This window comes from Barbatula barbatula (genome assembly GCF_947034865.1).
Source record: "Barbatula barbatula genome assembly, chromosome: 4".
Classification (NCBI taxonomy): domain Eukaryota; kingdom Metazoa; phylum Chordata; class Actinopteri; order Cypriniformes; family Nemacheilidae; genus Barbatula; species Barbatula barbatula.
This window is the reverse complement of record NC_136768.1, coordinates 28,188,510-28,213,854: the sequence shown is the minus strand read 5'-3', so window position 1 is coordinate 28,213,854 and position 25,345 is coordinate 28,188,510. Positions and strand designations below refer to the sequence as shown.

General features: G+C 46.5%; 1 protein-coding gene across 1 annotated transcript; it reads right to left on the bottom strand.

The window, feature by feature from the left end:
• Positions 1–6,238: 6,238 nt before the first annotated feature.
• Positions 6,239–23,220, bottom strand: kdm5a (lysine demethylase 5A). Its single transcript, XM_079454051.1, has 27 exons — positions 22,626–23,220; positions 18,401–18,478; positions 18,201–18,323; positions 17,907–18,077; positions 17,702–17,830; positions 17,369–17,429; positions 17,192–17,286; positions 16,851–17,009; positions 16,652–16,771; positions 16,420–16,578; positions 16,153–16,334; positions 15,909–16,071; positions 15,335–15,454; positions 14,863–15,057; positions 14,591–14,772; positions 14,395–14,519; positions 14,179–14,323; positions 13,136–13,259; positions 10,891–11,246; positions 10,151–10,289; positions 9,879–10,058; positions 9,081–9,797; positions 8,846–8,974; positions 8,607–8,748; positions 8,304–8,524; positions 7,798–8,229; positions 6,239–7,637 (listed from the first exon to the last, which is right to left on the bottom strand). Exons 1-27 carry the CDS (start codon positions 22,770–22,772, stop codon positions 7,428–7,430), a joined length of 5,004 nt encoding a protein of 1,667 aa, XP_079310177.1. The 5' UTR covers positions 22,773–23,220; the 3' UTR covers positions 6,239–7,427.
• Positions 23,221–25,345: the final 2,125 nt, after the last annotated feature.

Sequence of the window (25,345 nt, the reverse complement as noted above, 5' to 3'; positions counted from 1 at the left end):
TGTGGATTTGGAGAAGGCATTCGACTGTGTCCCTCGTGGCATCCTGTGGAGGGTGCTTCGGGAGTATGGGGTCTATGGTCCTTTACTAAGGGCTGTCAGGTCCCTGTACGGCCGAAGCAGGCGCTTGGTTCGTATTGCCGGCAGTAAGTCGGACTTGTTCCCAGTGCATGTCGGACTCCGGCAGGGCTGCCCTTTGTCGCCGGTTCTGTTCGTAATTTTTATGGACAGAATTTCTAGGCGCAGCCAGGGGCCGGAGGGTGTCAGGTTTGGGGACCACACGATCTCGTCTCTGCTATTTGCGGATGATGTTGTCGTGTTGGCCCCTTCAAACCAGGACCTTCAGCATGCACTGGGACGGTTTACAGCAGAGTGTGAAGCGGCTGGAATGAAAATCAGTACCTCCAAATCCGAGGCCATGGTCCTCAGTCGGAAAAGGGTGGCTTGCCCACTTCAGGTTGGTGGAGAGTTCCTTCCTCAAGTGGAGGAGTTTAAGTATCTCGGGGTCTTGTTCACGAGTGAGGGAAGGATGGAACGGGAGATTGACAGACGGATCGGTGCAGCTTCTGCAGTAATGCGGTCGATGTACCGGTCTGTCGTGGTGAAGAAAGAGCTGAGCCGCAAGGCGAAGCTCTCAATTTACCGGTCAATCTACGTTCCTACTCTTACCTATGGTCATGAGCTTTGGGTCATGACCGAAAGGACAAGATCCCGGATACAGGCGGCTGAAATGAGCTTCCTCCGCAGGGTGGCTGGGCGATCCCTTAGAGATAGGGTGAGAAGCTCGGTCACCCGGGAGGAGCTCGGAGTAGAGCCGCTGCTCCTCCACATCGAGAAGGGTCAGCTGAGGTGGCTTGGGCATCTGTTACGGATGCCTACTGGACGCCTTCCCCGGAAGGTGCTCCGGGCCCGTCTGACCGGGAGGAGACCCCGGGGAAGACCTAGGACACGCTGGTGGGACTATGTCTCCCGGCTGGCCTGGGAACGCCTCGGTGTCCCCCCGGAAGAGCTGGAGGAAGTGTCTAGGGTGAGGGATGTCTGGGCATCTCTGCTTAGACTGCTGCCCCCGCGACCCGGCCCCGGATAAGCGGAGGAAAATGAATGAATGAATGAATGAATATCAACTACTTTGTTTTTAATGAATTAATCAATTGTAGTTTGCAAACAATATGCTCGAACTTTAATTGCCATATCCACACCCAGTGCCGCTGCTAGCCATATTGGTGCCCTAAGCATAATTTCATTATGATGACCCCCCCACCCTGAAATTTGCCAGTTTAACTTTTTATTACCAAACATATAATTCAATATCAATAACACAATAGCAGCATCGCAGTATTAAACCTAGGAACACAAAATAGAGAAAGTAAAATCTTCACAGCTTTGCTGACTTTGTAAACATATGTAGAATAGCCAACACACACTACACATTTGAAAGTGCAAACTTTTCTTCAGTAAACAGAATTAGTAGCAGCACATCCACATTTCCCGAATTTAAGCTACTTAAACATGGACATACCTGCATGTGATGCACGGGCATCATCTCGCAGTTTCTTCTTCTTTCTTTCCATCTGCTCACCTGTCTCTTCCGCCCTTTTTTAGGTATGACAAAGCGATCCATTTTTAGCTTCAAGATATAAAGTGCGTAGCAGCTCTTGCGGGCTCGCGACAGCGCCTTGAATGCAATGACGCAAGGCGCAGCGGCAGCAACGTTCATGGGGCGTCGCATTGATTCTTTTGTTTATATATTTTTTTATATGTCGATTAAATTATGAATTATTATTGTTCTGCGTAGTTTGAAGAGAACCATTTTTAAATCTTTATCCCGGATATACATATTTTAATATATATCAAATATTTTTTAAATCAGGAAGGGGTGGGGGGTCTAATGGGGGGTCAATGCGTTTTTTGGAAGGGTCTTGAGACCCCCCAAGACCCCCCCCCCTGGCGCCGCCACTGCTTCCTAGTGGAACTAAGCAAAGGCAGTTAGTCTGCAAACGACTCCCTCTATAGGAAGGGAGTAGGTATAGGTAGCCTACATAGGCATCCAAATCCTGACAACACTTCACCTGGTCACATTAATAGGATAGCATCTTGCAGTTTATGGAGATTTGTGGGATGCACATCCAGGGCACGAAGCTCCCGTTCCACCACATCCCAAAGATGCTCTATTGGGTTGAGACCTGGGGCCTCATTTATAACCGTTGCGTACGCACAAAAAAGGCACTGAAACAGGCGTACGCCACTTCGCACGCATAAATTGTGATTTATAAAAACAAATGGGAATATTTGCGTACCTGCACGCAAACTGTGACCCATGCGTACGAATATTTTGGAGACGGAGCAGTTTTGGCGACAACCGATGGTGAGCTGAGGGATTGGGGGTGTATTTACATTGGTATACGGGTCAGTTGTGGCCTGGGGGTAGAACATTGGGCTTGTGATCAGAAGGTTGCAGGTTCAAATCCCAGTGCCAGCAGGTCATGACTGAAGGGCCCTTGAGCAAGACACCTTACCCCTGATTGCTCTGCAGTAATGTGTCACTGTAAAAAACTACTTGTAAGTCGCTTTGGATAAAAGCATCTGCCAAATGAATAAATGTAAATGTGTATAGACCCCCGGGTCCCTATACTGATTTTCTGAAAGAGTTTGCGGACTTCCTATCGGACCTATTGGTTAACGCTGATAAAATACTAATTGTCTGAGATTTTAACATCCACGTAGATAGCGCTAACGATGCATTAGCACTGGCGTTTACAGAACTACTACAATCTTTTGGGGTAATACAACACATTAAAGGACCCACTCATCGATTTAATCATACACTAGAGCTGATTATATCTCACGGAGCCGATCTAACCAATATAGATATTATGCCTCAAAGCGACGATGTCACCGATCACTATCTTATAACGGGTACTTTGCTCACGTCAGGAATCAGCCCTTTAACTCGTTATCGACAGGGTAGAACAATCACCTCCGCTACTAAAGATAGTTTCGCAAAGAGCTTGCCAAATCTGACTCCTTTAATAACCATACCAATAAGTAAAGAATCGCTCGATGTCATGACCAGGAAATTGGGCACTATTTTCTCTAATACATTAGAAGCTGTTGCACCTACGAAGTCAAAAAAGATTAATGAGAAACATATTGCACCATGGTACAATAGCACCACTCGTGCCCTTAAAAGAGAAACTCGAAAATTGTTATAAAAAGGCACTAAAAGCAGCAAAGGCTGAGCACCTTCGTAACCTCCTAGAAACCAACAATCAATCCAAGGTTTCTATTTAGCACAGTCGCTAAATTAACAAATAAACAGACACCACCTGACCTGGTTATTCCGCCGCACCTCGGTAGCAATGAATTCATGAAAGTTTTTACAGAGAAAATCGAAAACATTCGTGACAAAATTGTAAAAACTCAACCTCCAAATCTGTCCTATGAATTAGCACCAACCATCGCTCCAAAACAAAGGCTCCAGCAATTTTCACCTATAAAACAGGAAGATTTAATTCAACTTATCGCAACTTCTAAACCTACAACTTGCTTATTAGACCCCATACCAACTAAATTATTAAAAGAGTTACTACCTGTTGCAATTGAGCCCATTTATAACATTATCAACTCGTCAATTAATCTAGGCCATGTCCCAGGACCCTTTAAGATGGCCGTCATTAAGCCTCTAATCAAGAAACAAAACTTAGACCCCAGTGAACTTGGAAACTATAGACCGATTTCAAATCTCCCATACCTGTCTAAAATACTAGAAAAAGTAGTGTGCACTCAGTTGTGCTCTTTCTTACAAAATAACAACATGCACGAAAAATTTCAGTCAGGCTTTAGACGCATCATAGCACTGAAACTGCACTCGTTAAAATTACAAACGACCTGCTTATAGCATCAGATAAAGGTAACATCTCACTCCTGGTCCTGCTTGACCTTAGTGCTGCGTTTGATACCGTAGAGCATAACATACTTCTAGATCGCTTACACAATTATACCGGTATTGAGGGACAGGCACTACAGTGGTTTAGATCTTACTTGTCAGACAGACATCAATTTGTCCATTTAAATGGGGAATCATCCAATCTAACGCAAGTAAATTATGGATTACCTCAGGGATCGGTTCTGGGACCTGTGCTGTTCTCCATATACATGCTTCCCCTCGGAAACATTATTAAAAAACATGGAATTAGCTTCCATTGCTATGCAGATGATACTCAGCTATATATCTCATCAAGACCAGATGATTCCTCCCAGCTATCCAAATTGGCAGAGGGCATTAAAGATATACAACATTGGATGACCTGTAATTTCCTTCTTTTAATTTCTAATAAAACTGAAATATTACTTATCAGACCAAAGACACGCAAAACAAATATTTCTGATTATAAACTGCAAGTTGAAGGATGTACTGTTACTCCAACAAATACAGTAAAAGATCTAGGCGTTATATTAGACAGCAACCTGTCATTTCGAAATCACATCTCAAATGTCACAAAAACAGCCTTTTTCCACCTAAGAAATGTTGCCAAGTTACGAAATATTCTGTGTGTTGCTGACGCGGAGAAGCTTATTCATGCATTTATGACCTCAAGACTTGACTACTGTAATGCGCTACTTAGTGGTTGTCCTGCATCATCAATAAACAAACTACAGTTAGTTCAGAACGCTACAACCCATCACGCTCTCTAAGATCTCAAAACTCAGGACTTTTGATAATACCTAGAATATCTAAATCGACCAGAGGGGGTCGAGCCTTCTCATACGTAGCACCTAAACTCTGGAATAACCTTCCTGATATTATTCCAGGATCAGACACACTCGCCCAATTTAAATCTAGATTAAAGACGCATCTTTACAGCCAAGCATTCACTTAATGCACAATATGCTAAATAAACCACCAGGAGATGCTGACATTAGATATTATTTACTAGAATCATTGGATTTATTATATAACACACCATGTAGTGTGTTTTACCCTTTCTTGGGTTTTTGGTTTTTCCCCTGTAAAGCTGCTTTGGAACAATGCAAATTGTGAGAGGCGCTATATAAATAAAATTTAATTGAATTGTTCGTGACGCCAATACTATGGCTACCAAACAAAATAAATTTCCTTTCCTCCACCTCAGTCACAAGAACCTCTATTTCTGTGTCTGTGAAATTTCTCTTTTTCCCCTTAGTTTCCATTGCTGCTATTATCAAGCATACAGAACCTCTTGCTCATTAAGATGCACGGCCATTCATGAGGTGATTTGCATGGGCTATATATGGTTGAAAGGGCGGGATGTCGATTTTTTTCACGTGCGCAAATTATCAGGTAGATTGTGATTTTTAAATGGAAAATTGCGTGCAGGTGTGCGTGCGCACGGTTTTATAATTCTCAGATTTTGTTTGCATAAGCCATTTTTGGCTTTCGGGCGCACGTACACTTTTAGTAAGGATCCTATGCACAGTTTTATAAATGAGACCCCTGGTGACTGTGGGTGCCATTTTAGTACAGTGAACTCATTGTCATGTTCAAGAAACCAATTTAAAATGATTCGAGCTTTGTGACATTATCCTGCTGGAAGTAGCCATCAGAGGATGGGTACATGGCGGTCATAAAGGTATGGACATGGTCAGAAACAATGCTCAGGTAGGTTAAACGATGGCCAATTGGCACTAAGGGGCCTAAAGTGTGCCAAGAAAACATCCCCCACACCATTACACCACCACCAGCCTGCACAGTGGTAACAAGGCATGATGGATCCATGTTCTCATTCTGTTTACGCCAAATTCTGACCAGGCAACATATTTCCAGTCTTTTCCAGAAAATCCCAGTAACTGAGCAGATTGTGAAATACTCAGACCGGCCCGTCTGGCACCAACAACCATGCCACGCTCAAAATTGCTTAAATCACCTTTCCTTCCCATTCTGACATTTAGTTTGGAGTTCAGGAGATTGTCTTGACCAGGACCACACCCCTAAATGCATTGAAGCAACTGCCATGTGATTGGTTGATTAGATAATTGCATTAATGAGAAATTGAACAGGTGTTCCTTATAATCATTTAGGTGAGTGTATAACACTCAGAATAATATTAAAATAGCAACAATATAGAGAATAGAAAAAAATATATATATTAAGATATAGGAAGCCCTTAAAAAATCACTGTTTATATCTTCGAAAATGATGATAATACTGAAAACATTAAGATTAAGAACATGAGTTTCTAACCCTAACATGAGTAAACAATGTAGGTTTGATTCAGTTTATATCAGTGGTTCTCAACAGGGGGCGGTGGCCTACAGGCGACCCTCAAAATGACTAATAATAAAAGATTACACAAAAAGCATTGAAATACATACAGAAATCCATGAACAAAAATGTTTCCAGTTCATTTCATGCAAACTGTATTTGATTGAGTTTTAGTGGGTGGCGCTCTTAAAATTGTTAACACCACCAGGGCCTAAAAGTACAAAATGTTGAGGACAAATGGTTTATATAGTCTACCCAGCCCGTCGAGCGGTGCGATGCAACGCAATAAAATACAACAGAAACCATGAAGAACAAGCCATTTGTCGCATTGTATCGCTCGTGTCCGGCTGGGACCCAGATGACTGTGCCATGGAAACAACAATTTGACACTAAAAGGAAAAGAAGCAAATTTTTTATTCTTGGTGTCATTTACAACAATAGACCCTTCATGTGGAGTCACGTTTGTCTTTCTCTTTCAGCCGATGATTGATCACCAATGTCGTAGAGATATTCGGATAGATCATAATTTTTGTTAAGGCGAACATTCAAACTATCGCACATGATTTAGTTTAGTTCCACAGTACTGGGACTGATGTCTTTTGTTAGTCAGTAAACTTGTGTATGTGGAGCTCGGGTGGGGATGAAAAGTGTGTCCTCAGGACAGGTTCTGTAATAGCGAAGTAATCGTAGCAGAAAACTTCATCCTTTGACTGAAGTAGATGATCAAACAGATATAGATGTGATGTTATAATATAAAATGACCTTCTTCGTGTTTGCAGTCAGGGCCAAACGATTATTTTCATAACAGCTTCTTCCCTGCTTTACAAATGATAAAAATCACCAAACAAACCATTCATCTGAACAACTATATATTTCAGAAAGAAAATGCTTGTTTTAAGACTAGTACGATTGATTTCTGATTGTTTCCCCAAATTACTATCACAACCCTAATATGCAAAAACGACCACAACAAACTAGCATCCAACTTCCCATCGTGAATAGCTTAAAATCCATTTACACATCATAAACAAGCATTTCATCCCCATCACACACATGAAAACAGAGGCGGGACTTCAGACAGGAAGTTCATATGCTGTGTGATGTCATGATGACCTAGCATAAGCTCATGGACACCGTGCTGCAGTCATAAGTTAGTTGTCTGTCTGTTGCGATGGGGTTTGTTTCTGTGTTAACTGCTCTCCTGAGGGTCAAGGGCTTGAGTCGGGACGGACGGAGCGTCACACACTGACGAAGACATCACTACCGTCTCTGCAATGATTGCTTTACGAGAGCAGGCCAAGCAGATGTAGTCTTCGTTCTCAGCCATCTCGCACGACACACCAACACACACCTGATGAAACCATTCATCGCAGCCCCCGTCACACTGGACCCAGTCCACCTGAAGCGCACACACAGACAGACAGACAAATGAACACAGAGATAAACAGACATAACACAATAAAAGGGGGCTTAAAGATGAGTGGTCCAAACAGACTCGAGTCGTTCAAAGCTCCAGCGTTCAGTTGAAATATGACATAAATGTGAAGATCCTCACTGACCTTATCCTTGCACGGCCGCTGGCAGTTCTTGGCAGCACAAACCGCGTTCTCGTCATTGGAGTCCTCGGCTCCGGACCAGTCGTATTTCGAAGGGATGTCCAGGATCTTTCTGGCTTTCTTCTCGAGCCCCTCCTTGGAGAAGTCGGCCTTGGCGGCAGCTTTCTCTTTCCTCTTCCGCTCTTTCTCCTCTTTGGCGAGCCGCTTGGCCAGCTGCTTCAGCTCGCGAGACTTCGAGTCCGGGTTCAGCTTCAGTCTCTTCTTTTTGGGCTTGAGCTCCAGAACCCGTTTCATGTCTTTGGTCTTGGTTCGGCCCTCCATGCCGCTTGTGACCAGAAGCAGCTGCTGTTCCGCCCTTTCCAGCTTCCTCTTCCTCTTCTTCTCCATGTCCTTCACCTTCAGCTTGATGGGTTTGTCCAGAGGAGCGTCGTCGGGCTGTAAGAGCAGAGCTCGGTTGCGAATTCACATCGAGAGAGACAACATTTACATGGGATCACATTGGTTCTCACCTCCATGACCTGCAGGAACTTGTCCTCCGAAGGGGGGTGCGTCGCCTGCAGGATCCTCCAGATGTGCTGCGTCTCATCCAGAGACACCTCTAGTAGGTCGCCCTCCATCATCAGCTCCTCCAGCTGAGCTTTGGCAGCCGGCGACAGCTCGAGAACCGGCGGCTCCAGACTCCGCGGCACCAGGGGTGTTTTTCGGGGCTGTTTGCGTGGGGCGGCCTGATCTGAGGAGGTTTGAAAAAGCTCAAGGTGACGCCGTTGTGCTTTGACAGCTGTAATGTGCAGGTGTGTTTGTAGCGCTCTTACTCTGAGGGCAGGACTTGGAGGCAGAGGAGTAGGCGTGCTCCGCGCAGAAAGACGGCGTTGGCCACATGTGACTGACCACCTCCTCTGACTTCACAGGGATTTCCTCATCACAGAACAAATACGGCTTCACTTCTCCTGAATCCTGACACACGCAAACACAATCTTCAGACAATACACAGACTAGTAATACATGACATACCAATTCAAAACAAAACACACAAGTGTCAGGATCCAAGTACCTTGTCATCGTATCCGTAGGTCTCTCTGATGTCCTCGTCCGAGTCGGTCTCTTCATCATCATAGTCTACAGAGGGTCGAGGTGATGTGGCTCTGCTGAATCCGGCCTGCTGAAACGTCTGGATGTGTCCCTGACAAACAAACACCACTTAACGTAAACATTATTTTCTTTGTCCTTGTTACCATAAACACTTCACTTTAAATCTGTGGTGAGTTTGAGTGCACTAAAGCTCTTGCCTGCAGGTCCGGGTTGTTGGCAGCCTTCTGCAGCTCTGCATTGATGATCTTCTCTGTCTTTTCTCGAGCAGCGAGCTCTACCATGCGCTGGCTTAGCACAGACAGCTTGGCCAGGGCTGAAGAGAGTTCATCGGTGGCGAGGGCTTGCCGAGCACGGTCCTGCCAGCCCATGGCTCTCTCGGTGAGACACTGCAGCGCCTCACCCTCCGGCAGCCTGACCGGGAGCTTCTGCAGCGACACCAGCAGCGACAGGATGGTTTCTAGCCTCGGGCGTCTCGAACGCTGACACAGCGGGCAAAGAAACTTTGACTCCTTGCTGGAGCCCTGCCAACCGGCCACCACTTTCTTCTGAGGTCCAGCTTTGGGCAGCGGGACGCAAGCGCCGTGGAACCAGTCTTTACACAGCTCGCACTGCAGCATGAATCCGCTGGCCGTTTTACGACACAGACAGAATTTCACCTCTTCTATGCGCTCCACTATTGTCATTTTGGCCAGGTTGGCAGCGCGCAGCGAATGGATGGCATCTCCTTCTTGTTGTTCTCGGGCTTTGAAAGCGGCCACGACGACTCTGGGGTTGCGGGTCTCCTCTAAGCTCTCCTCAAGGTCGCTCAGAGTTTCCAGATCCAGACCACGGTCTTTCTCCAGCAGTTCTTTTGCACGCTTGCGCTTGCTCTTACTCGTGCCATACACGCCGATGTCGACGCGTGGACTAAGCACCTGAAAGAGTTTCATCAGGAAGGGCATGACCACATAGAGATAACAGCTGTACTCAGACATTAGAGAGGAGTCGTGCGTTACCTGCAGTAAGGTGTACGTGGAGTTCTTCTTGAGGAAGGTGCGAGCAGTTCTTTCTCTCCATGCTCTTGCAGATGCCACCTGTGACTCCACCTGTGGCAAAGCTTCCAATCTGACTGGGATGGAGCGACCTCTCGCTAACAGCCCCTCCAACTGCTCAAGGTAGGCGTAGTTACTGCCGCTCTGTTTAAGATGGAGCAAGAGACCAGACGCTCACGTTAGCCATTGTTTAGACGGAGTTCAGAAGGGTTGTGAAGATGGTCAGCAGGTGTTACCTGAATGGCCTCCACTTTGGCCGTCCATTCTTTGGCTCTGTGCAGAGCGTCTCTGAGTGCGAGCACATTGGGCAGATATGCCGGAATATTCTTCGCCTCCATCACAATATTCTCCAGCGTCACTAAACTGTGCCGAGGCCTGAGGAAACACGACATAGACAAACCGCCATGTTTCATGCTATTAGAAACACATATGCCCAGTTTCACAGACAAGGCTTAAGACTAGTCTCAGACTAAAAAATATTTTGACCGGTTTTAAAAGAAAAAAAAACTTAAAATATGTCAGTGCCATTGTTTTGTCTCAAGATGCAAACCAGATTAAATTATAATCTGGATTATTTTAGCCAATATTGAGATCCCGATTATTTAAATCCATTACTTATTAACCTTTAAAACAACATAGAAAATAAAAAAACTTGGCATTTAAACTCATAATTTAACTGAAAAAGAAATCGCCCTGATGATAAAAGAAAGGGTGCGCTGTGGATTTATACTACGAGAAAAGAAGGGAACCTTGCAAAATGGAATGTGGCACAATAATCCTTTACCTCCATTATTTGTTTTTGTAATTGATGAAGGCTAAAATTGATGATTACAACCACAGCCCAGTAATATTTTTTACTCAAATATCCTAATTTTAATAAAATCTAGTTCCTGTCTGTGAAACCGGGCCATAGAGTCTTAAGTTTCTAACAGCTGACACGCTCAAACACAAGTTAAGAACGTTCATGTGCAGTCACCTGGCCTGCAGGCACGTCCGAGCTTTCTCCTCCCAATGCTCGGACACGGTAAGAAGCTCCTGCAGCTCAGCCATGGCCTTCTCCACCGCGTGATGCGGCGCCAGACCCACGCCAGAGTCAATGAGCCGCTTCATGAGCTCCAGCGTGAGGCGCTGCGGCTCCATCAGCGTCAGACGCACCTCGTCCAGCCAGCGCGCCTGCTGCAGCTCCTGTTTGAGACGCGGCAGCTCCGGCAGCTCCACGTCCAGCCCCGAGCCCAGATCCAGAAGAGCCTGCAGTTTACTGGAGTCTGGAGTGTCGTCTGAGAGAGCCGCCTGAGCACGCTCGTGAAAGTCCTCCACGTTCTCCAGCAACTCCTACGGACGAGATTTCAATTCATGCAGTTCATCTAAAGAAACAGTGCACACGATAGGGCGTCGTTTTATTACTGCAGGACATACTGTCATCATCAGTAGTCATCTTTCTAGTAAAACGAGGTGTGTTCTTCAAAAATAAAAGGTGATATACCTTGTTTTTTATGCCTCGACAACTACCCTAACGTCAACTAACGTAAGAACCAATTTCATGTTGTTCATATGGTGTGATGTCATAGAAGCACATGAATGAAAGACAATAATGTATCTCCCCTTATATATCCCATATATTGTTCAAAACAGGAAACCTGCATTAAAACTTGATTATTGACTTTCATACATGTAAAGCGCAAGAATTAAAAAATGTGTTTCATGACAACAAAACTTATGGGTCCATCTAAATGCTGAATAAATAAGCTTTCCATTGATGTATGGTTTGTTAGGATAAGACTGGTTGGATACAACTATTAGAAAATATGGAATCTTAAGAAACAAATAAGCATAACAATTGGGCTTTAAAGTTGTTAATCAGTGGTGCTGTAGCAGGCTGTTGCTAAGAAGAAACAGTTTGTTTGAAGGCTCTCTATTGGCTGTAGTGATGTTGTGGAGAGTAGATGAACTGAAATTCTTCACACAGATACCATCTTTGAGTGGGTCATTCTCAAAGAGCGGGCAGCACAGGGGAAGTTTGTAGACGTGATTCGGCCCATCTTTGTATGCACAAAAATTTACAGTAGCAAATTAACAAAATATCTTCATGGAACATAATCTTTACTTAAAAGTATTTGATTCAAAGGTTTTGCATTTGTCTTCACATTGTCACATGCAGAATACAGCCCTAACTGTAGAATGACACGTGTAAAGGTCGACCGATTGATCGGCTGACCAACATTCTGCTTGCTTGGTACGTTTTCCGTCATTAAACCAAACTTTTCATCTAAAATGTAAATCCTAAATTGTTTCCTCCCATTTATGCATTATGTCCTTATGCGGTCTTTTGCGGCTGTTTAAATGCATTCGACCAGAAGAGCGTCTACTTTCCTGTCAGGCTAGAAAAAGGTTTAAAGCTAAATATAACTAAAAACGCAGCAGGCTGTGTAATATGAGAGAAAACTTTATTTTAGTTTTCACTTAGACTTTGACCATTTGACTAATAGCAGGGTCTGCCAACAAACATAAACCAAAAGCACGCTTCAGAACAGAGAAGAGAAAGGCTTCAAAGTCAAGCAATGTGTTATTAAGCTTTCCTGTATATCAGTGGTAAGAGTATTGTGTTAACAACGCAAGGTTGTGTGTTGGATCCCAGAGGATTGCAGATACCTGTGTATAAATGTTTAGGGTAATGCAGTGTAATGCAATGTAAGTCGCTTTGGATAAAAGCTTCTGCCAAATACATAAATGTAAATGTTTTACTGTGTTTTTTTGCAGGGTACGAGATGGCAGACTAAATAACTTACTCAATCAAGTGCAATGATTTGAAGAGACACGTCTTCAATAAATGTTTAATTTAAGCAATATTCTGTATCACTTCTTATTTCTTAATTCGATTTTAAGAGATGAAAGTGTCAGTTGTGGCCTGGGGGTTAGAGCGTTGGGCTTGTGATCAGAAGGTTGCTGGTTCTAATCTCAGTGTCAGCAGGTCATGACTGAAGTGCCCTTGAGCAAGACACCTTACCCCTGATTGCTCTGCAGTAATGTGACACTGTAAAAAAAAACTACTTGTAAGTCGCTTTGGATAAAAGCATCTGCCAAATGAATAAATGTAAATGAAAGTGGATAAAAGAAAACCAGGAAAAAAACGTCCATCAGCTTCGGCCAGAGAAACCCCCGATCGCTCGACCGCTAGACACGTGCATGTGTCAACAACAGGGAAACAAAGGCGTGTGACTTACTTTGACCTGATTGGCCTGACTGATGACACAGGGCAGACGGTACAGCTGCTCCACAAACACTTTCAACTCGTCCACGCTCAGTTTATTCCGTGTCTTCTGCGCGCCACTCTCGGGACGTTCTCGTCTTAAAACAACAACGAACAAACACAGTGAGCGCTTGACTTTAATGTAAGATCATTGTGACTGAAAGGAAAGCACACAACAGGGTTTTTCCTGGCTCAGAATGAGGCGGATGCAGTGCCATGATCTTGTGCACACACAAATGTGTAGGTCTTACGTAACTTAAATTTATTACTCAATATTTGACTTAATTACATGGATTGACGCTACTTTAATTAAAGAAAGCTTTTCAAGAAACTGAACGTATTTCGATGCAAAAGAAACAATATTCGCTTGAACAGCCACGAAATACAGCTCCAAATATAGACGGTTTCAAAGCAACATCATCAATAAATGTTACTGAGCATGAGCGCGTTCATGAACTGCCCTTAGCCTCCGGTGCACATTCACAAACAATAGAGCCTGTAGATTATTTCTGATAACAAACAAAAGAAACCGAGAAGAAGCGTTACCTGGCTAAACTCGTCTCGCCAATATTTTTAATTAGACTGTGATACCAAACTCAACCGCTAGATGTCAATGTAGCATACGGTTTCTTTAAATCTTTCCAAACTACAGGACACATTCCACAAAAGGTTTATTTAATACAATTCTTATCAAATAAAAGAATCATATAAATGAATACTAACAAACATGAAATAAAATATAAATAATTATATTATTAGACAAAAAACGAACACAAACTGGAAGTTAACTGTCTGATGAAACTGTCTATAGCTCCTGTACATTACTGGGCTGATAACAGGAACAGCGCCTCTCCACAGCAGCATAAGGCTTAACCCTAACCTGCAGTTACAAATACACCGCCATTGAGTGCACAAAGTGTTTTTGGCCATTTGGATGAAAGGCGAAACAAGATGAGACGTCTCTATGCAGGAAAAAGCCTTCATGAGAAGTGCCCTGAATGTGTGAGTGTGACTGACTTGTGTTTGTGACTGAGCAGAAGCTGAGCCACAGACGAGCATGTCTCGGCCTCCTTCACGGTGTCACGGAGATGACGGAAGAGGTTGTTCTCCGGGTACTTTCTGTCCTCTGCGTCCTCCAGCAGAACTTTCAGCTCGATCAGATCTGTGGAAAACATCGGCGTTCAGTTTATGAGCACGAGTTAATGCAAGCGGCTTTGTGTCGTTGTGTCCAACCTTTCTTGCACTTGTTATTTCCTGCCAGCGCCTCTGTGACTCTTTTTGCCCAGGTGTCATAAGATTGTGCACGGGACTTTACTCCGTAGAGCATTGTGGGAAACTCATCCTGATCGTACCTGTATCTGAAACACACAGAGAGAGAGTAAATAGAAGCGTAAAAGGGTTATGTTGTGTTTTGTTGTTGGAGTGTTACCTCAGACACTTGTTGCTCGCAGGGCAGCCGCAGAGCTCAGAGGCGTGGTGCAGACACACCAGACGCTCTGGACTACAAGTGCAGGTGACAGCCGAGAGGAAACAGGTGGTCTTACACCTCCAGCACTGACGCTCGTCGTCAGGCAGCAGTTCAAACACCTCCCGCTCTGAGGAGAGCACCCCCTAAAGGACAGGAGGAACAACGACAGCTAAACATCTTACTCCCGCTAATCTGAACCCACAGCGAATGTGTTTCAGTCTGCACTCTCTCACCTGCTCCTGAACGCCTCTTCTCAGTCTGCTCTCCTCCTCCATCATCTCACCGAGCTCTCGCACCACAGCAGCAGCCAGTTCCACGTCCAGGCTCTCGGGATCGGCGGCCATCTTACACACCAGCTCCTCGTGCGAGAAGACGCAGTAGCGCTGCAGACGTCTGTAATGAGCAACGCACTGTCTCCCGAGGGGCAGCTGCGCCGTCAAAAAACATACATCACGTTTATCTCTACTCTTAAGGCTGCGTTCAGGAAACAGGAAATGACATCACTCTGCTGGAGACAATAAACCATATAACACAGGCTGCTATTGATGCCTACATCATATGCTCCTGAACGCTTCATTCTGGTCCACAGAGACACATTTTTATTGCTGAATTCTACACATAAGCCAGAACAGAAATGAGCAGATGACATCACTACAACACACACACACACACACACACAGGATGGTGATGATGATAATGTTGTACCCAATCTGCAGTGCAGAAGTTTACGGCCTCTGCAAAGTTGTAGCCCTGATTGAAGCCGCTGTGATAGGCTCTTGGGAAGGTGACAACAAACTCTCCTGCACACTGATTGGTCCGATACACCTGCGGGACAGAACGAGACTTATTGACATGCTTCAGTTGTTCTCTTTCAGAGAAGACGGTCAGCTTCATTGATATCCACACTGACCATGAACTGAACTGATCATCTATACCATGTTCTGTGTGAATACTGGATTCTGATTGGCTGGAAGGTGTGCAATTAAAGGTGGTTCCAGTCAACATTTGAAATAAAACTTTCACTGTAAACATCAAGAACAGCTTTAACTTGTCAAATGGCCGTGGTACAAGCGGGATAATCCGTGCGTTACAGGATTTCAATGCACTTGGTGTCGGGTGCTTCTTGGCCTCAACCTCCTGCATTAAAATCCTTCAACGCATGGCTAGCCCTGGATTATACCTTACAAATACATGAAACGTCCAGCTGCTGCTTGCCTCATATACCGGTCACAGTCACACAAGATAGACACACACAGAGAGAGAGAGAAAGTGCGTGTACCGGGACGCCGTGCTCCATGAGGACATTAGGATTCATCAGCGTGACGAGTTGATGCAGGAGGTCGGGCTGCGAGTCGAACAGCTCTGGAGCTTCTTTCTTCATGACAGACTCCAGCTGCTCGGCCGCGTGCGCTGGAACTCCGTACCAGGTCTTGGGTTCACCCCTGCATCACACACACACAGATTGATTGGTTGTCCAAGGTCATCGGCCAGAGAGAGAGAGCTGTTCTGCGATTGCATGTTACCAGTGCAAGAAGTTGATGGAGTAACTCCAGTGATCCTCGATGTGCCAGCAGAAGGAGGAGAAGCACATGCCCACGTACAGCCACGGCACCTTCATGCCCGAGATGTCGCTGTTAATGTGCGTCAACACCGACTGCTCCAGCACCGGCATGTTATTCAGATTCCATCCCGAGTTGGCGTACTCCTGACGACATGACATCATCAACACTACTACCTACAGTCCTGTAGAATTACCACATAGATGAAATAAAACAGCACTTGTGTCTCACATCCTCATCTCCGATCAGCTTCCTCTTTCCGTCCCGCACCGGGAATCCACTGCCGACGTCTTTGGAGCTGATGTCAGCACCGTACTCCACGATGACGTCCTCCTCGATGCTGCTGACCAGACGCCAGAACTCTTTCTCCACCAGCTCAGTGGGCACCATCTGAAAGGCAGGCGTGAGCAAACAGGAAGCAAGCACGTGTGAGCGGTGTATGCAGAAAACATGAAGCTCTTACGTGCACCGGCATGTTGAAGTAATCCGACTTGAAGTGATCGGCCATCTCGCCGAAGCTCTGCAGCGTGTACTCGCGCACGGCCTGCTCGAAGCCGAACGCCTCGCGGGGTTTGTTACACTCCTGTGGGAGGAGTCACAGGTATTAGATATGACATCAGCACACGCAGACCTGCACGTGTCTTGTTCCAGCGCTACCGTACCTCTGCAATGCACTTGGGACAGCGCCAGTCTCCTTTAGGGACGTCCTGCAGGGGCGGGATCAGACAGAAGGTGTGATAGCTGTCATCGCATCCGTCACACAGCAGAAGGCGCTCCTCCTCGTCGCCCCGTCCACACGCCATGCACATGTACAGGTCGATCTGTAAGACGCGTGTCAATCACACAGATACTGTGATGATTCTGGGATGTCAGGTGATGATGTTAAAGGGACATTTCTTCCCGTCAATTATGAGTTTCCTTCTTCTTCAGAACACAACAGAAGATGTTTAAAGAACGGTGGTCATCACACAACACGTCAATGACACAGAATGTCGGTACTCACGTAATTCACCTGCAGCATCTCTTTACGTGGACGCATCTTCAGGGCGAACGCTTGAGCCTTCAGGTACTTCTGCTTTCTGATGAAGCTGTCATCATCTAAACACAGACAACTGATGAATAACACACGTGTGTGTGTGTGTGTGTGTGTGTGTGTGTTACACAGACACGGAGGTCTCACCAGGTGTGATGATGTCAGCGTTGTTGAACATCTGCACAGCTTTAGGCTCCTCATTTTCTCTCTGAGACACACACGAGACATTAATGCATTTGGCAGATGCTTTTATCCAAAGTGACCAGCATTGCATTACCCTACACATTTGTTTCCAAGTATGTGCAATCCCTGGGTTGTACCCATGACATTGGCGTTGCAAGCGCCATGCTCTGACCACTGAGCCACAGGAAAGCCTCACATGAGAATCTTTCACAGCGTCAGGAGCTCGTGTTTAACAGCATACAGACAGACAGATGTGTTTTCTTAAACTGACAGGACAGTGATAGAATGTCAACTCACTTCATCCTTCAGATGTTGAGGAGACCGCAGCTCTGCTCTTCTCTCCTCATCTTCCTCATCATCTCCACCTCCGATCCCTTCATCGGTGTCTTCAGCCTCAGGGTTTTCTGGGTAAATTCTGTGAACGCCCTACACACACACACACGAGTCACAGGTGAGAAAAGGATGCGGGTGACGTACGGCCGGGCGTGGAGTTGGCACTCACGGGTAATGACGCTCCGGAGCGGAAGAGCTCATATGGATACAGAATCCTCTGGAAATGAGAGCGTAGCTGAGATCCCACACCCTTCCCGGACGGGAACCCCATACGACTGCTGATCTTTGACCATTTCTTCTCTTTACACACCACCTGAAAGCCTCCTTCTGCAGACACCAGCTAAAACACACATTCAGCTTTCAGAGACATCATGTGACTGATTTCTCAACATGACATGAACACACACAAGTAGCGTTAAAGAGATATCACAGCTCAAGGCTTCACAGAAACTCAGGCGTTTACCTTACTCAGCAGATAGAGATCCAGCACTTTTCTCTCCACTTGAGGAAATCGCAGTCTACAACCCTGAAGCTCCCAAAACTTGGCAATTTGATCCAGAAAGTTGAGCTTGACTCTGGTGAGAGCCTGAACACGACCATTCAAACCACATCAACATGCCGAATTCATCACGTGTGTATTTATTACATGTTCATGAAACTCACCTCTAGTTCATTGAGTCGCTGGATTCTTGGAGTGAAGCGAAAACTGCGAAAGTCACAGGCGAAGGGAGGCTGCCAACCCTACAACCAAAACACACACAAGCAAAATCAGACAGACGTTTGTACTGGTGCTCCATGATCAACATAACACAGAAAACTACTGCACAAGCTCCACTTGATCCACTGCACCGACGCCAAACACAATATGGAAACATTTGAGATTCATCTGTCTGATCTTACTCAATGATCTCACGTTTACTGTACGGTGGTCTGATCTCGCGTGTAATGTACCTGAGGGGGTCTGATCTCGCGTGTAATGTACCTGAGGGGGTCTGATCTCGCGTGTAATGTACCTGAGGGGGTCTGATCTCGCGTGTAATGTACCTGAGGGGGTCTGATCTCGCGTGTAATGTACCTGAGGGGGTCTGATCTCGCGTGTAATGTACCTGAGGGGGTCTGATCTCGCGTGTAATGTACCTGAGGGGGTCTGATCTCGCGTGTAATGTACCTGAGGGGGTCTGATCTCGCGTGTGATGTACCTGAGGTGGTCTGATCTCGCGTGTGATGTACCTGAGGTGGTCTGATCTCGCGTGTGATGTACCTGAGGGGGTCTGATCTCGCGTGTAATGTACCTGAGGGGGTCTGATCTCGCGTGTAATGTACCCGTGGTGGTCTGATCTGGTGTGTGATGTACCTGAGGGGGTCTGATCTCGCGTGTAATGTACCTGAGGGGGTCTGATCTCGCGTGTAATGTACCTGAGGGGGTCTGATCTCGCGTGTAATGTACCTGAGGGGGTCTGATCTCGCGTGTAATGTACCTGAGGGGGTCTGATCTCGCGTGTAATGTACCTGAGGGGGTCTGATCTCGCGTGTAATGTACCTGAGGGGGTCTGATCTTGCGTGTGATGTACCTGAGGTGGTCTGATCTCGTGTGTGATGTACCTGAGGTGGTCTGATCTCGGGTGTGATGTACCTGAGGTGGTCTGATCTCGGGTGTGATGTACCCGTGGGGGTCTGATCTGGTGTGTGATGTACCTGAGGTGGTCTGATCTCGCGTGTAATGTACCTGAGGGGGTCTGATCTCGGGTGTGATGTACCTGAGGGGGTCTGATCTCGGGTGTGATGTACCCGTGGGGGTCTGATCTCGGGTGTGATGTACCCGTGGGGGTCTGATCTGGTGTGTGATGTACCTGAGGTGGTCTGATCTCGCGTGTAATGTACCTGAGGGGGTCTGATCTCGGGTGTGATGTACCTGAGGGGGTCTGATCTCGGGTGTGATGTACCCGTGGGGGTCTGATCTCGTGTGTGATGTACCCGTGGGGGTCTGATCTGGTGTGTGATGTACCCGTGGGCGTCTGATCTCGTGTGTGATGTACCCGTGGGGGTCTGATCTGGTGTGTGATGTACCCGTGGGGGTCTGATCTCGAGTGTGATGTACCCGTGGGGGTCTGATCTGATGTGTGATGTACCCGTGGGGGTCTGATCTGGTGTGTGATGTACCTGAGGTGGTCTGATCTGGTGTGTGATGTACCTGAGGTGGTCTGATCTGGTGTGTGATGTACCCGTGGGGGTCTGATCTGGTGTGTGATGTACCTGAGGTGGTCTGATCTGGTGTGTGATGTACCCGTGGGGGTCTGATCTGGTGTGTGATGTACCTGAGGTGGTCTGATCTGGTGTGTGATGTACCCGTAGGGGTCTGATCTGGTGTGTGATGTACCCGTGGGGGTCTGATCTGGTGTGTGATGTACCCGTGGGGGTCTGATCTCGTGTGTGATGTACCCGTGGGGGTCTGATCTGGTGTGTGATGTACCTGAGGTGGTCTGATCTGGTGTGTGATGTACCCGTGGGGGTCTGATCTGGTGTGTGATGTACCTGATGTGGTCTGATCTGGTGTGTGATCTACCCGTGGTGGTCTGATCTGGTGTGTGATGTACCCTCTGGGGTCTGATCTCGTGTGTGATGTACCTGAGGTGGTCTGATCTGGTGTGTGATGTACCCGTGGGGGTCTGATCTGGTGTGTGATGTACCCGTGGGGGTCTGATCTCGTGTGTGATGTACCCGTGGGGGTCTGATCTGGTGTGTGATGTACCTGATGTGGTCTGATCTGGTGTGTGATCTACCCGTGGTGGTCTGATCTGGTGTGTGATGTACCCTCTGGGGTCTGATCTCGTGTGTGATGTACCTGAGGTGGTCTGATCTGGTGTGTGATGTACCCGTGGGGGTCTGATCTGGTGTGTGATGTACCCGTGGGGGTCTGATCTGGTGTGTGATGTACCCGTGGGGGTCTGATCTGGTGTGTGATGTACCCGTGGGGGTCTGATCTGGTGTGTGATGTACCCGAGGTGGTCTGATCTGGTGTGTGATGTACCCTCTGGGGTCTGATCTTGTGTGTGATGTACCTGAGGTGGTCTGATCTGGTGTGTGATGTACCCGTGGGGGTCTGATCTGGCGTGTAATGTACCTGAGGTGGTCTGATCTGGTGTGTGATGTACCTGAGGTGGTCTGATCTCGTGTGTGATGTACCCGTGGGGGTCTGATCTGGTGTGTGATGTACCTGAGGTGGTCTGATCTGGTGTGTGATGTACCTGAGGTGGTCTGATCTCGTGTGTGATGTACCCGTGGGGGTCTGATCTGGTGTGTGATGTACCCTCTGGGGTCTGATCTGGTGTGTGATGTACCCGAGGTGGTCTGATCTGGTGTGTGATGTACCCTCTGGGGTCTGATCTCGTGTGTGATGTACCTGAGGTGGTCTGATCTGGTGTGTGATGTACCCGTGGGGGTCTGATCTGGTGTGTGATGTACCCGAGGTGGTCTGATCTGGTGTGTGATGTACCTGAGGTGGTCTGATCTGGTGTGTGATGTACCCGTGGTGGTCTGATCTGGTGTGTGATGTACCCGTGGGGGTCTGATCTGGTGTGTGATGTACCCGAGGTGGTCTGATCTGGTGTGTGATGTACCCTCTGGGGTCTGATCTCGTGTGTGATGTACCTGAGGTGGTCTGATCTGGTGTGTGATGTACCCGTGGTGGTCTGATCTGGTGTGTGATGTACCCGTGGGGGTCTGATCTGGTGTGTGATGTACCCGAGGTGGTCTGATCTGGTGTGTGATGTACCCTCTGGGGTCTGATCTGGTGTGTGATGTACCTGAGGTGGTCTGATCTGGTGTGTGATGTACCTGAGGTGGTCTGATCTGGTGTGTGATGTACCCGTGGGGGTCTGATCTGGTGTGTGATGTACCCGAGGTGGTCTGATCTGGTGTGTGATGTACCCTCTGGGGTCTGATCTCGTGTGTGATGTACCTGAGGTGGTCTGATCTGGTGTGTGATGTACCCGTGGTGGTCTGATCTGGTGTGTAATGTACCTGAGGTGGTCTGATCTGGTGTGTGATGTACCTGAGGTGGTCTGATCTGGTGTGTGATGTACCCGAGGTGGTCTGATCTGGTGTGTGATGTACCCGAGGTGGTCTGATCTGGTGTGTGATGTACCCGAGGTGGTCTGATCTGGTGTGTGATGTACCCTCTGGGGTCTGATCTCGTGTGTGATGTACCTGAGGTGGTCTGATCTGGTGTGTGATGTACCCGTGGTGGTCTGATCTGGTGTGTGATGTACCCGAGGTGGTCTGATCTGGTGTGTGATGTACCTGAGGTGGTCTGATCTGGTGTGTGATGTACCCGTGGTGGTCTGATCTGGTGTGTGATGTACCCGTGGTGGTCTGATCTCGTGTGTGATGTACCCGAGGTGGTCTGATCTGGTGTGTGATGTACCTGAGGTGGTCTGATCTGGTGTGTGATGTACCCGTGGTGGTCTGATCTGGTGTGTGATGTACCTGAGGTGGTCTGATCTCGTGTGTGATGTACCCGAGGGGGTCTGATCTGGTGTGTGATGTACCCGTAGGGGTCTGATCTGGTGTGTGATGTACCCGTAGGGGTCTGATCTGGTGTGTGATGTACCCGTGGTGGTCTGATCTGGTGTGTGATGTACCTGAGGTGGTCTGATCTCGTGTGTGATGTACCCGAGGGGGTCTGATCTGGTGTGTGATGTACCCGTAGGGGTCTGATCTCGTGTGTGATGTACCCGTGGGGGTCTGATCTCCTGTGTGATGTACCTGAGGTGGTCTGATCTGGTGTGTGATGTACCCGTGGGGGTCTGATCTGGTGTGTGATGTACCCGTAGGGGTCTGATCTGGTGTGTGATGTACCCGTAGGGGTCTGATCTGGTGTGTGATGTACCTGAGGTGGTCTGATCTTGCAGATGCCGGTGTTCTCCGCGATGTCTCTGATCTTGTGGATGAAGCCGAACGGGTCGCTGAAGTCCTGCCAGCTGGGCTCGAACACCGGACACTCCGGCGGAGCCACGAACTCTCTGAAGAGCGACATGTCACGAGCATTCACGCGCAAACATCACTCACACCACACCGCTGTTTAGCGCGGCCTGCGGTCATTCGTGCCTTTACGTGATGTAATCCTCTTTAAGAGACGATGTTCATCCATTCACACGCTTCTGTCTTCTTGACTTTAATCCAGAAGACAATAAAGAAAACATCCGTGTAGTAGCGCTGCTGCTGCTGCTGCTGTCGCTGTTGTTGTTGTTGTTGTTGTTGTCGTCGTCGAGTAGCGAACGTGTTTGTAATGAGACGAATAAAAGCAGCGGCTGCTGGATCATCTCACGCCTCACAGTCTCCAGAACTCACATGACATGTCTCAGTAAACAGAGTTCACAATCAGACTGAACAATCATAAAAACGCTGTTAGCATCTTCTGCTAGCCGTCGGAACACAAGCGCTAGTGTTTCCGGAAGCGTGACCTTTCACAGCTGCACTTCCGCTCTGATGAATGACGGGTAACAGAGATGTCGTGGCTAGAAGGGCCATAAAATAACAGAAAATCACATTATAACGCCAACACCTCCCCTGACCATCAGAACCATAGAAAAACATGAATTAACTGTTTGTTTTGTCAGCGTGACAAACATTATGCGGCATTGAAGAGCGCATGCGCAGTGGAGGAGCTGTATGCCAAAACATAAAATATGAGATGATCCGAATTTATATAATAACCATTTATTCAACTGTTTATCGATACATCATGTGTAAATACAGTTTAATTGCTATTGTTAAATCACGTCTTATTTCTGGTTAGTTAGTTTGAAATGTCACATGTACTTGTTTGTGTTGATCGTATTCACGACACATTTGTATTCGCCATGTTGTTAATGTCCGCGTGTTTGATAGGCCACGGTCAGTGACCCATAAGAGTTGTGAGTGTTTGTGTGATCAGATCGGGACAGAACCAAGTTTCTCCGGTTGCTCATTGTGTGACTGTAGTGGTCACTTCTGTTTCGGTCTCTATAGGATCGGTCACAAACATGAACCCTGCACGATCTAATGTGTTGTGTCTTATTAACTCACTGTCAGTCTATTCAATCTCTTTCTATTTTACAATATGCATCAAAGCAGCTATACAAGAATCCTAAACAACGATTAACTCAAGTTGAACACACAAAAACTACTAAATAAAAAAAACGATTAACCTTAAAAGAAATATGGAAAATTGTCATGCATTGCAACCAAGGAGCAACCTTCCGTCTCTCTCGTGAAACCAAAACTGCAACTGCAAATCATCGAATGGCGGCTAGAGGCTGGAACCTCATTGAGCGCCATGTTAAAACGGCCAATTTACAGCTCAAAAAACATGTTCACAGCCTGGTACAAACGGGAGCTCAGAAAGGTGTTGGTGTTAAGATTCATCTGGACCAGGATTGAAATGAACTGTTGTTTATATTTGGGTGAGCTTTATTTGTTTAGTTTTTTTGACATGTGGCATAGCTTTGGCATGACTCGGGCCAAAATCTGGCAAACATGAGCGGGCCGCCCAAGGGGCGTCATTCCATGCGGTATGTGGGCCAGATGAGGTGGTATGGGGACTAAGGTGTGGGCCAGATTTGGGCCACAACAAATTGCTATCTGGGTGACGTTTTCACCTATAAAATGTGCAACTAAACTTTCGCTCTTTGGCAACCCTGGGTGAAACTGATAACCTTAATGTGTAAATAAAATAAGTTGTTTGTCATTTAAACACAAGAGACATCACAATCAACATATGATAGGTAACGTCTAACATAAAAAGCTTCATGCTGCTCAACACAAAACACATCTATAACTCCCAGAATGCATTGCAGTATGAATAAATTAAACATATGACCTTTCTTATGGTTTCTTTAGTTGATCACCATTATTGAGATAGTATGAGTGGGGATGTTTGAGTTTATCATTGCTGCATAAATAGTCTGATTTCTTTATCACAGTGTGGATGTATTCACCTTAATGGTGACTTTCAGCAAAGTGATATTCTATAATAAGAGCTTTTGTATACGTATATGACAGTATTCAAATCACGGAGGATACAAGACTCCAGATCCCATATTCCTGTCTATGTTGCCCATCTGAAATCTGGCTTCCAGCTCAATTTGTGGTCTCTCAAGCGTGGTGCTCTTGACTAAGTGTGTGTAGAAGAGGAGTAAATCTCCCCAACCTTCATTCATTGGATTATTCCCTGTTGTCGGATCATCAACATAATTCTCCAACATCTTACCATCAATCAACTCATCAGGAAATGGATTCCTCTGAAGTGAGGATGGCGTTGCTTAACCTAAAATCAATCTCAAACAAGACATTTGCAATTAACGAACAATTGATCTCAAGAGTTGGACGTGACCCGAATAATCCAGATAGCACAGGTACGTCTGTCAGATGTCTACTAAACATCAGCTGTGAAAAAACATTTGCTAAAGATCTTAGAAAGAGCGGTTTTACATCCATTCTAAATCACACACATCTATATGACATCTGCAGCAGACGTCTCAGAGACGCATTACAGATCTATCCAAAACATATGTCTTGCAGATGTAAATGCAGACATCACAGATGTCTCCCAGATGTATGTGTGCTCTC

What these genes read in the sequence shown, in the direction of transcription:
- kdm5a (XM_079454051.1), bottom strand. Translation starts at nt 22,772, where the DNA reads ATGTCGCTCTTCAGAGAGTTCGTGGCTCCGCCGGAGTGTCCGGTGTTC. An exon ending in TCATGGAGCACGGCGTCCCG is followed by an intron (nt 15,455 to 15,908) that starts GTACACGCACTT and finishes TCTGTCCCGCAG; the next exon opens with GTGTATCGGACCAATCAGTG. An exon ending in GAAGAGGCGTTCAGGAGCAG is followed by an intron (nt 14,773 to 14,862) that starts GTGAGAGAGTGC and finishes CCTGTCCTTTAG; the next exon opens with GGGGTGCTCTCCTCAGAGCG.